General features: G+C 39.7%; 1 protein-coding gene across 1 annotated transcript in view; it reads left to right on the top strand.

Moving 5' to 3' along the window:
* The window catches only part of Zfyve9 (zinc finger FYVE-type containing 9), a 151414-nt gene that overhangs the window by 92963 nt on the left and 40561 nt on the right, over window positions 1-17890 (top strand). Inside the window, 5 exon segments of the mRNA XM_059254682.1 lie at window positions 2447-2569; window positions 4468-4623; window positions 10415-10639; window positions 12952-13034; window positions 15834-15938. Coding sequence (XP_059110665.1) covers window positions 2447-2569; window positions 4468-4623; window positions 10415-10639; window positions 12952-13034; window positions 15834-15938 — 692 coding nt within the window.

Genomic DNA, 17890 nt, shown 5'->3' with positions numbered 1-17890 from the left:
CGTGTGGATGCTGGGAGCTGAACCCAGGTCTTCTGCAAGAGTTACAGGTGCACTTGAACTCTGAGCTGTCTCTCGGGCCTCAGTCATTTATCGTAACATACAGAGATCCTTATAACCATCTTTCAGTTCCTCTTGTAACTTCACTTCTAACACCTTACATGTTATTTACAGATTATTTTTTATATGTCTATGCTTTTTCCTTTGTTATGGAGTAATGGGAAGAAAATGAACTTTAAAGTGGGCAAAACACTCATCCCCTTTGAACTATTTTTAACTAAATTCTGGTCTACTTTTTGTTTGTTATGTTTGTTTTTTTGAGACAGTGTTTCTCTGTGTACCCCTGGCTCTCCTGGAACTCATGCTATAGACCAGGCTGACCTTGAACCCAGAGATCTGCCTGCCTCTGCCTCCCAAGTGCTGAGATTAAAGACCACCCCTACCTGGCTACTCTGGTCTGTTTTTTCAAAGTGAGGTAACTACACCTGTTTAAGAGTCATTGTGGCCATTAAATCAGTTTACATACCTTTTATCTATAGCAAGAGCCTGACAGCAATCAAGTTGGCATTAATTATTACTTTCTCTTTCCTCTGTTTGAAAGACTTCAGCCTTTCAACTGTCTCAGTATTATTCTAGGATGCCTACAAAGTAACACCTTGGTGTTTTCTCCACTCTGTTATTCTTCTAGACTTTTCTCTATAAACACTTTCCTCACTTACTGGAGATAAACTAAGTCTGATTGTTTCACTTAGACCATGAAGCCATTAGTCTTGACTCATGCCTGTAAACGCTGCTCCTCAATGGGGCTCGTCCTGTGGAAGTTTTGTGTGTGTTCTGTGCAATCAAGTGCAGCTGATCCAGCTAGCTGAGCACTGTTTGGTTGTGGTCACGATCCTTTGCTTCTTTACCAGGACTCCCTGGAACATGATTTTGTTAAGAAGGTTGCTCTGTAAGTGAAATTTTGGGTCATTTATTTTGTTTGTTTATTTTGAGACATGGTCTCAAAATAAACAAACAAAATAAATGGGTAACTCTGGGTAACTTGTAACTCACTACACAGACTAGGGTGGCCTTGAACTCAAAAAGATCCACCTGTCTCTCCCTCCTGATCTGTTGGGATTAAAGATGTGTGCCACCACACCCGGCTAGGTTATTTTTATGTCTTAGTTTAAGAAAGATTGTATTTTTTTTTTTTTAAAGATTTATTTATTTAGTATACAATGTTCTGCCTGCATGTATGTCTGTTTGCAGGCCAGAAGAGGGCACCAGATCTCATTACAGATGGTTGTGAGCCACCATGTGGTTGCTGGGAATTGAACTCAAGACCTCTGGAAGAACAGTCACTGCTCTTAACCTCTGAGCCATCTCTCCAGCCCTTAAGAAAGATTGTAATAGTTTACTTTGTTATTAAAAGAAGTTGTATTGCTGGGCTCTGTTTTGGTATTACAGTCTCTTCACTAGAATTTTGCAATTTTTTTATTTTACTGGAATAACTTATTAAAAAATTTAAATCACTTACTATTTTTCTTTCAAATATATCTTTTCATTGCTAGGAAGGTAAGTATTTTCTACTATATCCCCCCAAAAAGACAGTTTATATTTCTTTTGATCAGTAAAAATAGGGTTCACTTTTTCATTGTGGCTATCCTTTAGTGATATACTTTATGAGAACAGCACTGAAAATTCAATCTTAATTCCTTTCCTTTGTCTTCAGGTTAGGTTCTCAGTGCTTTTTGTTCATAGTTTTGACTTTATACTGAGATGAACACCATCCAGGATGAAGTGGTCAGGAACACAGTATGTGCTTGCAGGGTTGGAGGAGGAGCACACGAGTCAGCCACTGACTTGTCTGTGCTACAGGCTGATGTGTGGCTCACTGATGGTTTTCATGCCGCGTGTAAGAGTGCTCATAGATTTAGAGGAATTATTTCAAGAAACCAGTTACCTATGATAGTTTTATTTTTTGGTGCATTAAAAAAAGTAATGCTTTGTAAGGGTCAAAAATATAAAATAGTATAAAACAGAATATAGAGTAAAATAATCAGGCTCCCTCTGTACCAATTCCTTGACATTCTTTCCATAGGAACTCCTACTTTATAATCAGCTTTTAATGTGGTTTGGATTATTTTAAATGTTGATCTTAAAATATTTGCTTTTTGTGAAATTTTCGTTATAATAGTTGAGCATTTTTGTTAGATAAAGAAGTGGGTCGGACTGGAAACAAACCATTTTGGGGGAAGGTTTATGCATTAGACAGCCGTATTTTCATTCCAGCCAGAGTGAAAGGAAGCAGTGAGACAGTGGGTACCAACCATGACCTATGTCACCTGTTAAAAATCAAATGCTTGTCTCTTTCCTGTGATTAATCAGCTCTTCTCCACTAGATTTCTTTCTCAATTTGTCCCTCAATTTGACCAATCCACTACAATGTCTTTCTTCTCTCTTACAGACTATGCTGTGGAAGAGAAACCATCACAGATTTCAGTCATGCAGCAACTGGAGGATGGTGGCCCCGACCCACTTGTCTTTGTTTTAAATGCAAATTTATTGTCAATGGTTAAAATTGTAAATTGTAAGTTAGAATTTTTTAACTAAAAGTAATTTAAACACATAACTTTTAAAGCTTTCATATTCTTTACACAAAAGTACTAGTTTTAAGTTGACCTTAGAAACTAGAAACACCTTTGTACTGCTTCCTTAGACGTTTTCCGTTGATGAAATGGAGGTTTCTGGCTTAGTTGATAATTATACCATTGTATGTTTGGCCCATTGTTAATGTCATCCACTTTTCCTTCCAGAATCACATTTAAGTATAATGTTGCTTGAAATTTCAATTTACCACATCAGCTTATAAATTACAATTAGAGATTAGCTAACTCTCCATCAGAGGGCAGAAGCCATCCTGCGCTTTTCTCTAGTACAGTATCTTGTCCACAGAAGTTACCCATTAAATGATTATGAGATGAAGAGATGAGACACAGAGAGAAACAGACAGACAGAGAAACAGACAGACAGACAGAGATTAGCTAGCCTACAACACCTTAAAACAGTGGATTAATTGGAGGGCTGGGGAGCTATCTTAAAGTATTTGCTGTGAAAGCATGAGAACCTGAGTTTGATCCCAGTGCGCGCGCGCGCACACACACACACACACACACACACACACACACACACACACGGGAAGAGGAGAAGGAGCCAGGTGCAGCAGCGTGTGTCTGCAGTCTCCCAGCATTGGAGAAGCAGACACGGGGACCTCTAGGGCTTTCTGTCAATCCAGTCCAGCTGAATTGGCAAGCTTCATGTTCACTGAGGGAACCTATCTTAGCAATAAGGTGGAAAACATTTGAAGACACCCAGCATCCATCTCTGGCACATGAACATGTGCACACACACGTGAATAGGACTTAGTACTTCCTAATTAGGTACACAAAGTAGTAATTTTCATACAAAAAGAGAGGGATCTCTTACTAGTTTTGATACACATAGTGGTATGTATTAATCATTTTATTTGAATTCATTTGGGAATCCTGTTATTAGGGTGCAAATGATAATGTGTCAAGGATAGGATATTTTTTGCTGCATATGGCTTGTGGCTTTTTTGGACCCTTTCTAACCTAAAGTGAGGAAATAAAAGTAGTCCAGACAAGTCACACTTTGTATAGTATAAAACCAGATAAAGTCTTCTTCTGGTTCTCTAGTATTTTCTCTCAGAAAGGACTATAATTAAACTAGCTAGTACATTAAAATGTGTTTTCTTTTGGTCACAACCTGAAGTCAAAGCTAAAATACTGGATTTTATTCTTTTTGTTCCTAGTCTTATATAAATAATGAAAAGTGATTTTTGTGTGTGGGTATGGTGTGCATGTAGATGAACACACCCATGCCTGTACCTATAGACGGCAGAGGTCAATGTAAGGCATTTCTCTGTATTGCTGTTCACTGTAGTTTTTGAGAGAAGGCCGCTCACTAAACCTGGAGCTCACTAATGGGCTAGACCGCTCACCAGTGAGCCTCTGGGATCCTTCTGTACTGAAGTTACAGGCAAGTGCTGTCATGTTCAGCTTTTATGTGTGTACTGGGGATCTGAACTCAGGTCCTCATGCCGTGCAGCAAGCTCTTTACTCACTGATCCTTCCCCAGCCCCTGGAAAAACAGTTTTTTAAAAATAGTAACATGGAAGACTCTATCTTTGCTGTCTATTTAAGTCTTAAATGTATTTTCTTTTTCTGTTATTTCTTTTAACTTCCTCCCAATTATTTTTCTAAGTGTTGAGAAAATAACAAAAAATAAACAAGGCACTGACATGTTTTATTTTCTACAATGATTCTTTGGCTCATGTAGTGACCATTTAAAGTTGAATTATATGGGCTTTTGTGGTCTTTCATTTTTTGCTGTATTATAACAAATTTCTGAGCATCTTTTTGAGATCAATGATTGAGAAGAATGTCTATATTTTTATTCCACCTATAGATGTGAACAGGAAGTGCTGGTGTTTCACAACCAAGGGAATGCATGCTGTGGGTCAGTCTGAGATAGTAATTTTGCTACAGTGTCTTCCAGATGAAAAGTGTTTGCCGAAGGACATCTTTAATCACTTTGTACAACTTTATCGGGATGCATTGGCAGGTAGGAATGCTATAGAATTTTGCACCGTTAGTAGATAATAAAAATTTGGGGGCTGGGCAGTGGTGGCGCACGCCTTTATCCCAGCACTTGGGAGGCAGAGGCAGGTGGATATCTGTGAGTTCAAGGCCAGCCTGGGCTACAGAGTAAGTTCCAGGAAAGGGGCCAAAGCTATACAAAGAAACCTTGTCTCAAAAAACCAAACAAAAAATAAATAAAAAAAAAATTTTGAACTCAGATGTATAACAGTCATATTAGATTTGGAACCCTGGCATTGAACTTTGATATTTTCTAACAGTGCTGGGAACTGACCCCAGGTCCTTACGTGTGCTAGGCAAACACTCTACCACTGAACTACATCCCAGCCTTCAGACTTTGATATTAGTGGCAAGCTAGAACTTGTCATAGTTTGAGAAAAATATGTATTTTATTACTTACTGTGGTTCTCTTTATTTTACAGAGGATAGACTTAGAATTATGAAAAGTCTGTTGACGTTGGGTGAAGAATGTTGTTATGATGAAGAATGTTGTTATGATACTGTGGGTCATAACATTGGTATCTAGTAGAAGGAAGCATAATAATAACTCAATCATTATAACCTCTAGTTATCAGTATTTATACAATCACAGTATGAACACTTGAATATTTATATTTTTAAAATCAATTAGCTTATATGGTTTGGAAAAAGTTGTATTATTAACTATGCAATGTACAAGTAGAGGCACACTTCTAAAAACTGGACAAGGCTAAGGATGTTAATTAAAGGAAATACTAAAATTGAGAGAGAAATAATTTTATCTGACCGAGCGTGGTGGTTTATGCCTGTAGTTCTAGCACTTGGAAGGCTGATACAGGAGGATCGTGAGTTCAAGACCAATCTGAACTAATTTTTATTTATAATAACTGAAAGTCAGTAAATAATATCTACAGTTGATAGAGAACCAATACTATAAATGTACAGACCAAAACAAATAGTAAGAGGTTTTTGTTGTTGTTTTGAGACAAGGTCTCATTATGTAGCCATGCTGACCTGTAACTTACTATGTATACCATGTAGGCTTTGATGTCACAGAGATCCTCTGCCCCTGCTTCCTGAGTACTGGAATGAGATTTTTTTTAAGGGTTTATTTTTGTTTTTATTCTGTGTATGCATGTGTGTCTGTGAAAATGGGAGCAGGCGCCTGTGGAGGCCAAGTGAGGGCATCGGATCCCTTGGAGCTGGAGTTACAGGCGGTTGTGAGCTGCCTGATGTGGGTCCTCTGGAAGAACAGCAGGTGTGCTTTATCACTGAGCCATCTCTCCAGCTCTAAAAGAGTCTTTTTTTTTTTTCCCCTAAGGAGGATTCTTATATTTTTAGTTATGAGCCTAGCCTTTAATGGCTGAGCCATCTCTCCAGCCCCGAAAAAGGATCCTTAAGGCAAATGTGGTTGCACACTTCTTTAATTCCAGCACTCAGTAGGCTGAGGCTGGAGGATGGTAAGTTCCAGACTAGCCTAGGATGCATAGTGAGACTCCCATCTCAAATAAAAAAAATAGAAAAGAGAGATTGTCCTGAGGAACAGGAGTTGGAGGGGGAAATGAGAGTGGCTAATATAAAACTATTTTCATGTATTATCTGATAGTATTTCATAAAGATATGAAACCATGAAGTATTCATGCTTTCTTTTTAAATTTCTTATTCGGTATATATATTACGTGTGAGTGTGGGTGTGCATGTGCCGCAGCATGCTTATGGAGGAGGTCAAAGGACAACGTTGTGGAATTGATTCTCTCCTTTCACTTTTATGTATGGGTCCTGAGGACCAAACTTGGGCTGTCAGGCTTGAGCAGCAGGCACTTTACCCCCGGACTACCCACTGCCATACGGCCTCAGCTTTGCAATTCCCTTTGTGAGACTTGTAGCCAAAGATGTTATCTAAAATGTAAAATACGCCTTTGGATGTGAAATTTTTTTGAAACACTGCCTAAATTTTACACAAAAATTAGAAACATTGAAAATACCCAGGCATAGGTATATTAACTGTTATATTTATTATGTGTATGCTTCTTTTTAAGAACTTCTAGTAATAGCTAAAATTTATATAATAGGGGGTTTAATTATGATGGCTCAGTGATTGCGAGTACTTTTTGCTTTTACAGAGGGCCCAGGGCACCTATATAGTGGCTCGCAGTCTTACCAACTCCAGTTCTAGGGGATCTGATACCCTCTTCTGACCTCCTTGGGTTCCTGTGCACATATGGCACATGTGAAGCATTTATCTAAATATTCTTTATCAATAAAAACTCAGGAGTCAGATATTGGGGTAAGAACCTGAATGATCAGAGTCACAGCAGAGAAGTAACCAGTGACCTCCCTCCTTCTCTCTTGTCCTCCATCCAAAAACGGTGAAACTTTCCCCAAGCCCCGCCCTACTACCTCTTGTGTCTCTCTATCTGTCCTTGGTCCTCCAAAACCTCTATGGTTAATTTTGGTCAGCTAATAGCTAGCTCCACCCTCTTATTCAAAGCAAATTTTATTGGCAGTCTCAGGTGCATCAGAGTGCGATCAAAATATCCCACAACAACATGTGCATATACTCAGGCATATACATATACATATAAAATAAATATTTAGATGGTTGGATGTGGTAGCTCACATCTTTAAAACCTGCACTTGGGAGACAGGTAGGTGGATCTCTGTAAATTTGAGGCCAACCTCGTCTATATAGTGAGTTCCAGGACAGCCAGAGCTATGTATGAGAGCCTGTCTCAAAACAACAAGGAATCAACCTCCATGAATCTGGTATACTTAAGCAAATGTGGTATGTTCGTAGGCAGCAATACTGCTCAATAGTAAAAATGAACATACTGCTAATATCTTCAAGAACATAGATGACTCTCCCAGATCCATGTGGTGCCACAGAAACCAGGCTCCTAAAATACATATTGGTTGTTGATGTTTGTTTTTTAAATTAGTTTCTAGAGCAAGCAAAATTAATGTGTGGTGATAGAAATCAGATCAGTGCTTGCCTGAAGTGAGATAAGAGTCCAGTTATTAGGGTTTATGTTTTACTTCTGACTGGAATGAATAGCAGTTACATGAGCATATACATTTATTAAAACTTATAAAACTTAGCCAATATGGTGGCATGCACTTGTACTCATAATGTTTGGTAGATGGAAAGCAGTTTGCAGCTATGTGAGACCCTATATCAAAAATAAAACAAAGTCATGGGACTATATATTTATAATCTGTGAGTTTATAGAGCCAGGCATTAATGGCACATGCCTTTAATCCCAGCACTTAGGAGGCAGAGACAGGCAGATCTCTGAGTTTGAGGCCAGCCTGGTCTGTAGAGCCCAGGACAGCCAGGGCTTCAGAAAGAGACCCTGTCTCGAAAACAACAACAAAAATCTGTGAGTTTTATCATATATGAATTGTGCTTCAGATATTATTTTAACAGGCTATTGTAGAAATTCAGTAATAAATTAAGAAATTGCGATGCTTAAGCTTAATAATAACAGTGGGAAAAAGAGATGAAAGAAAGTAGTGAATCAATTAAGTAGGATAGTGTGAGGTGTTGTAGGTGAACAAGAGAAGGTTAGCTTCAGGTTTCTGGCACGGCACCCGAGTGAGTTGGTCTCAAGTATTCAAATATCCAGTAGAAACATTGACAGAAGAGCAAGAGATGAGTAATTGGTTCAGTCTGCTGAATTAGAACTAATGATTAATAAATTTTGAACTATTCAGATGGAATATGTAAATAGTAGATGAATATGTGATGTGACTCTTAAGAGATAAATCTAGTTTAAATTTAGGAGACATAGCTTTCACATATAGTTGAAATTAGAATTTTGAATAGGATAGGCCAGTGTGAACTGACTAGGCTATAGACAAATCTAGGGATATAACAGCATTGAGTCATTAGAATATGTTTTGTATAAATGGTTTTGCACTATAAAATTTTGTCTAAATATTTTAATTTAAATATCTAATATTAATAGAGTGTGGTATAATAGTTTAATACATGTAATACATGTAATATGTAATGATTAAATCAAGGCAGTAAGCACTTCCATCTCCTCCAATATTACTCACTTCTGTGTTGGGAACTTTTCTAGTAAATACATTGTAGATTCTTAATAAATTCTCTCTTGTGCTGCAGAAACACAGAATGGGTTCCTCTGTGCTGGTGTCTCTTACTAACTTCTTTCTCCTAGCTCTACTTGCTGCCCTTTGCAGACTCTAGTGAGCACTCTCCCTCTCCATTCTTCTTACTTTATGCTCACAGGAAGCCCTAATAAAAATTAGAAAATTAGAAAACAAATCATCATTTAACAAACTTAAAAAATAACCTTCTCAGGCTAGAGAGGTAGGTCAGTCCATTGAGTGATTTCTGTGCAAGTATGAAGACCTGAAATTAATCCCCAGCACCCATGTAAAAGCCAAGTATAGTAACATGTGCTCATAAGCCCAGTACTAGGGAGGCAAAGACAGGTGGGTTTCTGGGGGGATTACTAGCCAGCCACCTTAGACCAATTAGCAATCCCTAGATCCAGTGAAAGAGGTTATCTCCAAAATACAAGGTGGATTGCTCCTGAGGAATGACATCCAAGATTGACCTCCAGCCTCCACACACATGTGTACACATGTGAAAATACAAACATACACAAAATGAAACTTTTGTAAATATGGATTTTTCATAGGGAAAGATTGGGAATTCATGTTTGGTTGTGTCAAGCTCAGTTGTGGATAATTGTAATTACTTAAGATAGGCTTGATACAGTAAGTGAGTATTGCAACTCTGGGGGAAAGGTATCCTGACTGTTCAGGGAGTCAGGCTATACCTGGAGCTGGGGTGCAGTGGGGGATGGTCTCCCCACAGGATATAGCAATCCTGCTCCTCTCCTGGAGAGCAGCTACAGCTGAGCTTTACTCCCCACTCTGCCTCCCCCCCTTCCCCCCCCCCCACACACACAAGGGGCTTCCCAGCAGAGCTCTGCTGCTTCTCTCGGGCCCAAGATTCTGTTTCTTTTGCTTCACTTTGCTAAAGGGGAAACCCTTGCAGAAATGTAGCAGTCTCCTCCAGCTCCATTGAAAAGTTGTTAGTTTTTCTGCTCCACTTTGCTCAGTCCCCTAAGGGATGTCTCTGCAAGGTTTTTCTATTCATCTCCGCCATGCTCAGCCCCCAAGGGACTTCTCTGCAAGGTTTTTTTTCTACTCAGTCCCCCAAGGGACGTCTTAGTAAGGTTCTTCTCTGTGCCAGCGAATGAAGATCTTCACCCAAGACTCTTTTGAGAAAGAGATTTATTTGGGAAGGAGGAGTCCAGGAGAGTGGCTGCCTCTACCAGGGTGGGAAAGAACAGCCCACAACTGAACAGGCAGGGTGGTTTATATAGGGTTCCTTAGGGGTGGAGTTTCTCCAGGTAGAAGATTTTTCTGTTCAGTGATTGGTTAGTTTTTCCTACTCATGAATTGGTTAGTTTCGTTGGTCAGGGGCAGAGATGGCTCTGATTTCACTGGCCTTTTTAGTTTTTTTGGCTCTAATTCTAAAGCCAGGGCATATTTCTTTCATTGGCTCTGATCCTAAGGACAAAGTGTGTTTCTTTGGTACTGGCTTCAGAGTCAGGGCATGTTTCCTTGGTTCTGGGTTCAGGGATAAAGCGTTTCTTTCACTGGCTCAGGTCCCAGATCCAGGCTGTGTTTCTTTGAACACTGGCTCTGGGTTCCAGGGTCAGGGTGGGTTTATTTAGCTGGTGCCTTTTCCCCACAGATCCCTTTATAGAAAATAATTAATGAACTTTTTGTTTTAGGGAATGTTGTGGGCAACTTGGGACACTCTTTCTTCAGTCAAAGTTTCCTGGGCAGTAAAGAACATGGTGGATTCTTATATGTGTCATCTACCTACCAATCACTGCAAGACCTGGTACTTCCAACCCCACCATACCTGTTTGGGATTCTCATCCAGAAATGGGAAACCCCTTGGGCCAAAGTGTTTCCCATTCGGCTAATGCTGAGACTTGGAGCTGAATATCGACGTAAGTACAAATGTCTTCTTCTAAGCCATACAACCAAGACTTGAAATATTTTCATCCTCCTCTGGTGATACAATTCAGTAAAAATAACCTTTTGAAAATAGGTATGCTAAATATGACCAATTATTTGCTGTAATGGAAAGAACTGAAAATATCAAATGAGGAAGTTGGTGGTATTATTTCTTTGTGAGTTTATTCTTTTATGGTTCACTGATAAAAACATCTTTAAAACAATTAATTTGAACACATATCTTTATTTTTTATAGTATATCTGTGTTGTTATTGCTTGGTTAGAAACATTTATAAAACTTCATTGTACTTGACTCTGACTGATAGTGAAAACTAGTGGTGTGGCAGTGACTGTCACGTGGTAAGCTGACTGACAGGTCTTCTTTGCCCATGGTTGTAAGCAGTTGACCTACGTGTGTGTGCACATTTTTAGGACATGAAAGACTAGATGCAAGCTTTACTTTAAATTTTATATCTTCACCTACTTAAAAGTGCCCTAGTCTTAGGAATTGGAACCCTTGAATAAGGTCCTCAGCTCCACCGTTGACTAGCTCTATTATTTAGGAAAGTAACTCAAATTTTCTGTTTGTTAGCTTCTCAAATTGTCTGAGTTTTGTTTTGTTTTATAAACTGATGATCTTAATGCTTGCCTCATGTTATACTATATCCTTAAAGGAATAAAGTAATAAATGAAACATTATTTTATAAACCAGAAAATAATACGTTTCCAACTAGTCACCTTGTTTACTAGTTTACTTTCTGTTACTGTGATAAATACCATGACCAAAAGCAGCTTGTGGAGGAGTTTATTTCAGCTTACAGGTTACAGTTCATCACTGAAGGAATCCAGGACAGGAGCTCAAAGAAAGAACCTGGAAGCAGGAACTGAAGCAGAGACCATGGAGGAATGCTACTTACTAGCTTGCTCCCAGGCTTACCTTCAGCTACCTTTATTATATAGCCCAGGCTCACCTACCTAGGAATGTGTTTGCCTTCAGTGTCCTGGGCCCTCCCACATCAGTTAGCAATCAAGAAAATACCACTACACCTATGTCCACAGGCCAGTCTCATGGAGACAGTTCTTCACTTGAGACTCCCTCTTCCTAAGTATGTCAAGTTGACAACTAAGATTAACTATCACACCTATATATTTTTATTTATGTCTTATTCATTGATTAAGAATTTAATCAAGGGGGCCTGGAGAGATGGCTCAGTAGTTAAGAGTGCTTCTTGTTTTACAGAAGACCAGGTTCATTTCCCAGCACCCACATGATGGCTTACAACTACCCAAAAATCCAATTCCAGGGGGTCTGATGCCTTCATCTGATCTAAGGGGCTTCCCGGCACATCTGTGATACATTGACTTACATGTAGGCAAAACACTCATGCACATTAAAATAAACAAATTAAAAGAAAATAATTTAATCAAGGGCTGAACATGGTGATTTACACCTTTAATCTCAGCACTGAGATTGCAGAGGCAGGCAGATCTCTGTTAGTTCAAGGCCAGCCTGGTCAGCAGAGCTCATTCTAGGCTAGCCAGAGCTACATAGTGAAACCCTGTCTCAAAAAACCAAGAACAAAATAACAACATTTAATCAAGTCCTATAAAGTATTTTGAATCCTAGAAATTCAAAAATGGCTAAGATAGGAATTACAGAATCTTGGGAATCTATTTAAGGAAAAAACAGAAATTATGACTACAGTAGTATGTTGTGTTGCAAACCCATGCTTATCGTTAAATTCTTTGGGAGCTCCAAGATAAACTTTATCTTGATCAAGAATAAAGGAGTTGGATAAGAAACACTTCTTAGGTGAAGATACCCTTGGATGGAACTCCAAAGACAAATGATCAGCAGAAAGCGACAAGATTGCCTCCAGAGAAAGCAACAAGTTTCTTTGTCTTGTATTGTCATTTCAAACAGAAAAACTTGATTAATGAGCCATCTAGGAGTGTCCCCTGGTGTTTGGCCTTGCCAAGGAGGGTCTTGGTATAGAAGAGTGAGCTCATAGACTTCTTGAGCACAGGGGACTGGGGAGACACTTGTTTTTCTGGATCATACCAGTCCAGTTGTTTCATAGGGCCTGGTGGGTCCCTTTAGAAACTGCGTCAAAAGACTTCTGGTCGTCGGAAGACTAAGTCTGGCTCAGAAGTTGTAACCATACTAAGTTCTTTTGAGGCCAACATTTGAAATTTCATAATGAGCTATTACAAACAATTATATTTAAATTATTTTAACAATGATATCTGTCTCCCTAGAAATTTAAGATGCCAAATTTAATCTGACAATTTCTCATTTCTATAGTTTACCCCTGTCCACTGTTCAGTGTCAGATTTCGGAAGCCGTTGTTTGGAGAGACTGGGCATACCATCATGAATCTTCTAGCAGTAAGTTGGGGATTTTCCTTTTATATTTCTTGTGCTTGTGCAGGAGAAGGGAAAGATTTCATTATTTTGTTGACAGCTGTGCCCCAGCTGCTTTAGGTAAGTGAAGCTCTGTGCTGGAGAAGAGAACATATATATGCTTTTAAAAACAGTGGAGCTCTTGTGTGAAATAGTACAGGATTCCAGCCCTGGTTATATACTTTCTAGGCAATGACCTTACAGGATTCTTGTAAGAACCAGAACACTGTATAAATAAAGACCTAGCATTTTGTCTTGTTTTCATTGTAAGAATGACATCTGCCATCTCTGTGTGGTTCACTATTAGCCAAAAATTGGTCCAAGGTTGTGCTCAGATACATGCCAGTAAGGCTTCTTCTGCTCATGGATCTCTGTATGGACTAGGGTTTACATTTTATTTTTTTCTGTCTGTTGGCTTCTCTCATGTCTCTGCTGTATGTATACAGGCTGATTATTTTAAACAAAATGTTCGTGGATTAAAGTTTCTACTACATATTTCACAGACTAAGATGAATCTTGGTTTGAGTGTTTATAAAGTTTCCTATTCCACCTCCCAGAACTCCTTGTTAAACTCTAACTAGTCTGCATGAGTAACTTACCCCAACAAGCTGGCAACCTGAGTCTAACATAGCTGTTGGCCCTCCCTTTGTGTGTGTGTGCACATGTGTGAATGTGAACATTCACATGCCACAGTGTGTGTCAGAAGACGACCACGGATGCCTGTCTTTGCCTTTCACCTTTTTTGAGGCAGGGTCTCTTGGTAATTCACCGTTGCATACAGGCTTGCTGGCCCTTGAGTTTCCAGGGTTTCTCTAGCCTTTGCCTCATGTCTCCATGTACAGGTATTGGGATTTCAAATGCTTGGGCTATGAGTCCAGCTTTACATGGGTTCTTGAAATTCAAACCCAAGCCTTCCTGCTTTCAGAAGCAGTTTTACCCAGTGAGCCATGTGCCCAGCCCCATTGTCCCTTTTATTAGCCACTAAGGTTATTGCTCTTTTCCCCCCGATACTTGCATTGAACTCAGGGCTAGGCAAACACTACTGCTGACTTACATCTACAACCCTAGCCCTATTAAATTTTTATTTTGAGACAGAGTTTCATTTAATTGTTCATGCCGGCTTCAAACTTGTGATCCTCTGGCCTTAGCCTCCAGAGTAGCTGAGATTACGGGCATGAACCACTTTTTTTTTTAATCTAGCTATCTTTTTAAAACATGTGAAAGCCAGGTTTAGTGGCTTAGGCCTGTGGTCCTTACCAGTAACAAGGCTAAGGCAGAAGAATCACCATGCGCTTGGACTGGGCACTGTGATTTCAATGTGTGGGTCTTGTGCTCTATTGCAAGTAACACAGTTTAAGTACTTAGAAATACCCTTCTCTTCCCATCCTCGTCTGTAGCTCTGTGGTTGAGAGTTTCAGCTTCTTAGGCCTAACAATAAAATTCAGAGTCATTTTAAAATTATTATTCTTTGTTCATATTCTATATCCAATCAAGTGGCAAGTATTGTCAATTTTTCTTTTAATCTGACAGATTTTTACTCTTTTGAACTGTTAACACTTTACATAATCACTATCTCTTCCCTGTTTTGACAGATTTTTACTCTTTTGAACTGTTAACACTTTACCTAATCACCATCTCTTCCTTGCATTATTTTTATTATTATCTCATCCCCTCTCACTTTCTCACCACCTAGTCTTCATAAAGATCTGTCAAAACAGGCCAGAAACCTCCTCAGAATAAAAGTCAGAAGTCTTTGTGGTATCAAGTGTGGTGACTTAAATCTGTAATCTCAGCACTGAAAAGGTTAAGGCCAAAGAATTTTGAAATCAAGAGTAGCCTGCCCTACATAGTAAATTCCAAGTCAACCTTGGCTATGTAACAAAACCTTGTCAAAAAAAGGAAAAAAGAAATAAAAAGAAGAAAAAACATCAAACCCTTTAGTGGTGACCGGTAAGAACCTGTAACATCCAGCCATATATACTGTCACTCTAGACTTGACTTGAGCTTTAGGCACACTGAATGGTGTGCATGTACCTGCAGATACTCAGTAACTAAAATGTTCTGTAGCTAGAGTTTTCCTTCTTGCCCACAGTCAGGACAAATCTTTGTCACCCGCCAGTCCCACAGCTGCTCAGACCCAACCAAGTAAGCACAGAGACTTATATTGCTTACAAACTGTATGGCCGTGGCAGGCTTCTTGCTAACTGTTCTTACAGCTTAAATTAATCCATTTCCATAAATCTATACCTTGCCACATGGCTCGTGGCTTACCGGGATCTTCACATGCGGCTTGTCATGGTGGCGGCTGGCAGTGTCTCTCTCTCCGCCTTCCACTTCCCCCGAATTCTTCTCCTTGTCCCGCCTATACTTCCTGCCTAGCCAATGGCCAATCAGTGATTTATTTACTGACCAATCAGCAACACACTTGACATACAGACCATCCCACAGCAATGTTCTAGGCACTAGAAATACAAGTTTGAGTCTATCTATACCTTCCTTCAGATTACAAGAAGACAGACAATTAAAAATGAATACAGAAAATGTGAAGTGGTGATAAAGCAGAGTGATCATTTGTTAGTGTTACATGTCAGGAGTGTAGGAAGCCATCTGGTTTACCGCCTGTGGCTTAGTTAGAGCGAGGATGCCGTCAGCAGGGGCTCCCATTGAACATCCTCTCACTGTCATTCAGTATTAGCATTATTTGTGGTTGTGCTACTTTATTACTATAAATCAAATCCTGCCCTTTTTATCGTGCTTTATTCTACTTGAATCTGCTTTGCCCAGGACTTCCGAAATTACCAGTATACTTTGCCGGTTGTTCAAGGTTTGGTGGTTGATATGGAAGTTCGGAAAACAAGCATCAAAATCCCCAGCAACAGATACAATGAGGTAAGACTTTACCACAAGGGACACTTTTTATAATTGGAAATGCTAATAAAAGTAAAAAGTACGTGATTACATGTAAATTCTATCTTCAGTTGATAGTAAACTCAGTTTATATTAGTACTTGTCTTGGTTCGTTTATAAAAAGTTTCCTTATACAAAGGTATAGTGATAAATAACAGACTTTTGTGTCATTTTATTTTTCAATATTGTGACAGACTTGCATTTTATTAAAAAGTATAAAGTTAGCTATAGCATGTCTATAAAATTTGTAGTGTGGTTTTTTTTCCTTTTTCCCTCATACAGTAAATGTTTGGTGTTCTTTTTTTATAATGAAAATAGGTTTCTTTTTTTTACATATGTTTTGATTTTGGTTCCTCTCCCCCAGCTTCTTCCAGATCCTTCCTGACTCCCCACTCACTCAAATCATATCCTTTCTCTCTCATTAGAATGCAAACAGGAATCAAAAAAATAATAATAAAGTAATATAATAGCATAAAATAAAAACAAACTGGAATAGGACGAAGCAACAAAGTACCAGGAGAAAAAGCACAGGAAACACAGATGCAGAGACATACGTAGTCACACAGAGCGAAATCCCAGAAAAACACAAAACTGGGAATCATGATCTGTATGCAGAAGACCCGCAAGGGGAAAAATAATGAAGTAACGCCAGATAAAGCACGATGAGACAAGGAACCTCCAAAACACCATCGAGTTTGTTTTGTGCTGGCTGTCTGCTGCTGGGCGTCGGGGTCTGTCCTAAAGGGTGGTTTATTTTCCCAGTGAGACTCTGTTGGAGAAAAGTAATTTTTCCTTTGCTAGCAGTTATCAGTTGGAGATAGCTTCTGGATTAGGGATGGGAGCTTGTGTCCACCTCCCCTCTCAGGACTAGGACCCCATCTGGCTTAGACCCATGCAATACACATGCTGCCACATTCTCTGTGGGTTCATATGTATATCCATCCTGCTGTGCTTAGAAAGCCTTGTTTCCCTGGTGGTCTCCATCCCCACTGGCTCTTAAAATATTTTCTTTTTTTTCTCAAGACAGGGTTTCTCTGTGTAACAGCCCTGGCTGTCCTGGAACTCCCTCTGTAGACCAGGCTGGCCTGGAACTCACAAAGATCCGTCTGCCTCTGCCTCTCAAGTTGCTGGGATTAAAGGCGTGTGCCACCACCGCCCGGCAATGATTGTATTTATTTTATGTATATGAGTGTTCCATCTGCATGTATACCTTTATTTCAGAAGAGGGCTTCAGATTCCATTATAGATGGTTGTGCACCACCATGTGGTTGCTGGAAATTGAACTCAAGACCTCTTAACTGCTGAGCCATCTTACCAGCTTAAAATATTTTCATTTCCTCTTCCATAGGGTTCCCTGAGCTCTGAGGGGAGGAATTTGACGGAGACATCCCGTTTAGGACTGAGTGTCCCAAGAGCTCTCACTCCCTGTACTTGGCTCCATTGAGGGGTCTCTGTTTTTTTTTTTTTTTTTTTTTTTTTTTGGTTTTTCGAGACAGGGTTTCTCTGTGTAGCTTTGCGCCTTTCCTGGAACTCACTTGGTAGCCCAGGCTGGCCTCGAACTCACAGAGATCTGCCTGGCTCTGCCTCCTGAGTGCTGGGATTAAAGGCGTGCGCCACCACCGCCCGGCCGAGGGGTCTCTGTTTTTGTTCCCATCTACTGCAGAAGGAAGCTTCTCTGATGATGGCTGAGCAGTGCACTGATCTGTGAATATAGACATCATTATGAGTCATTTTGTTGCTAAATTCTTTTAGCAAAACGGTAGTGTTTGGATTTCCCCTAAGTTCCTGGCCTCTCTGGCCTCAGGTTCTTGACTACCTAAGCAGTGTTGAGCATGGGTTCTATCCCATGGAGTGGCCTTACGTCAGATCGGATGTTGGTTGATTACTGCCACAGACATTGTGCCAGCACTGTACCAGTGTATCTCCCAGGCAGC

Source organism: Peromyscus eremicus, chromosome 2, assembly GCF_949786415.1.
Source record: "Peromyscus eremicus chromosome 2, PerEre_H2_v1, whole genome shotgun sequence".
NCBI classification, from domain to species: domain Eukaryota; kingdom Metazoa; phylum Chordata; class Mammalia; order Rodentia; family Cricetidae; genus Peromyscus; species Peromyscus eremicus.
The sequence above is the reverse complement of the archived record's forward strand: the minus strand, read 5'-3'. Positions and strand labels throughout refer to the sequence as shown.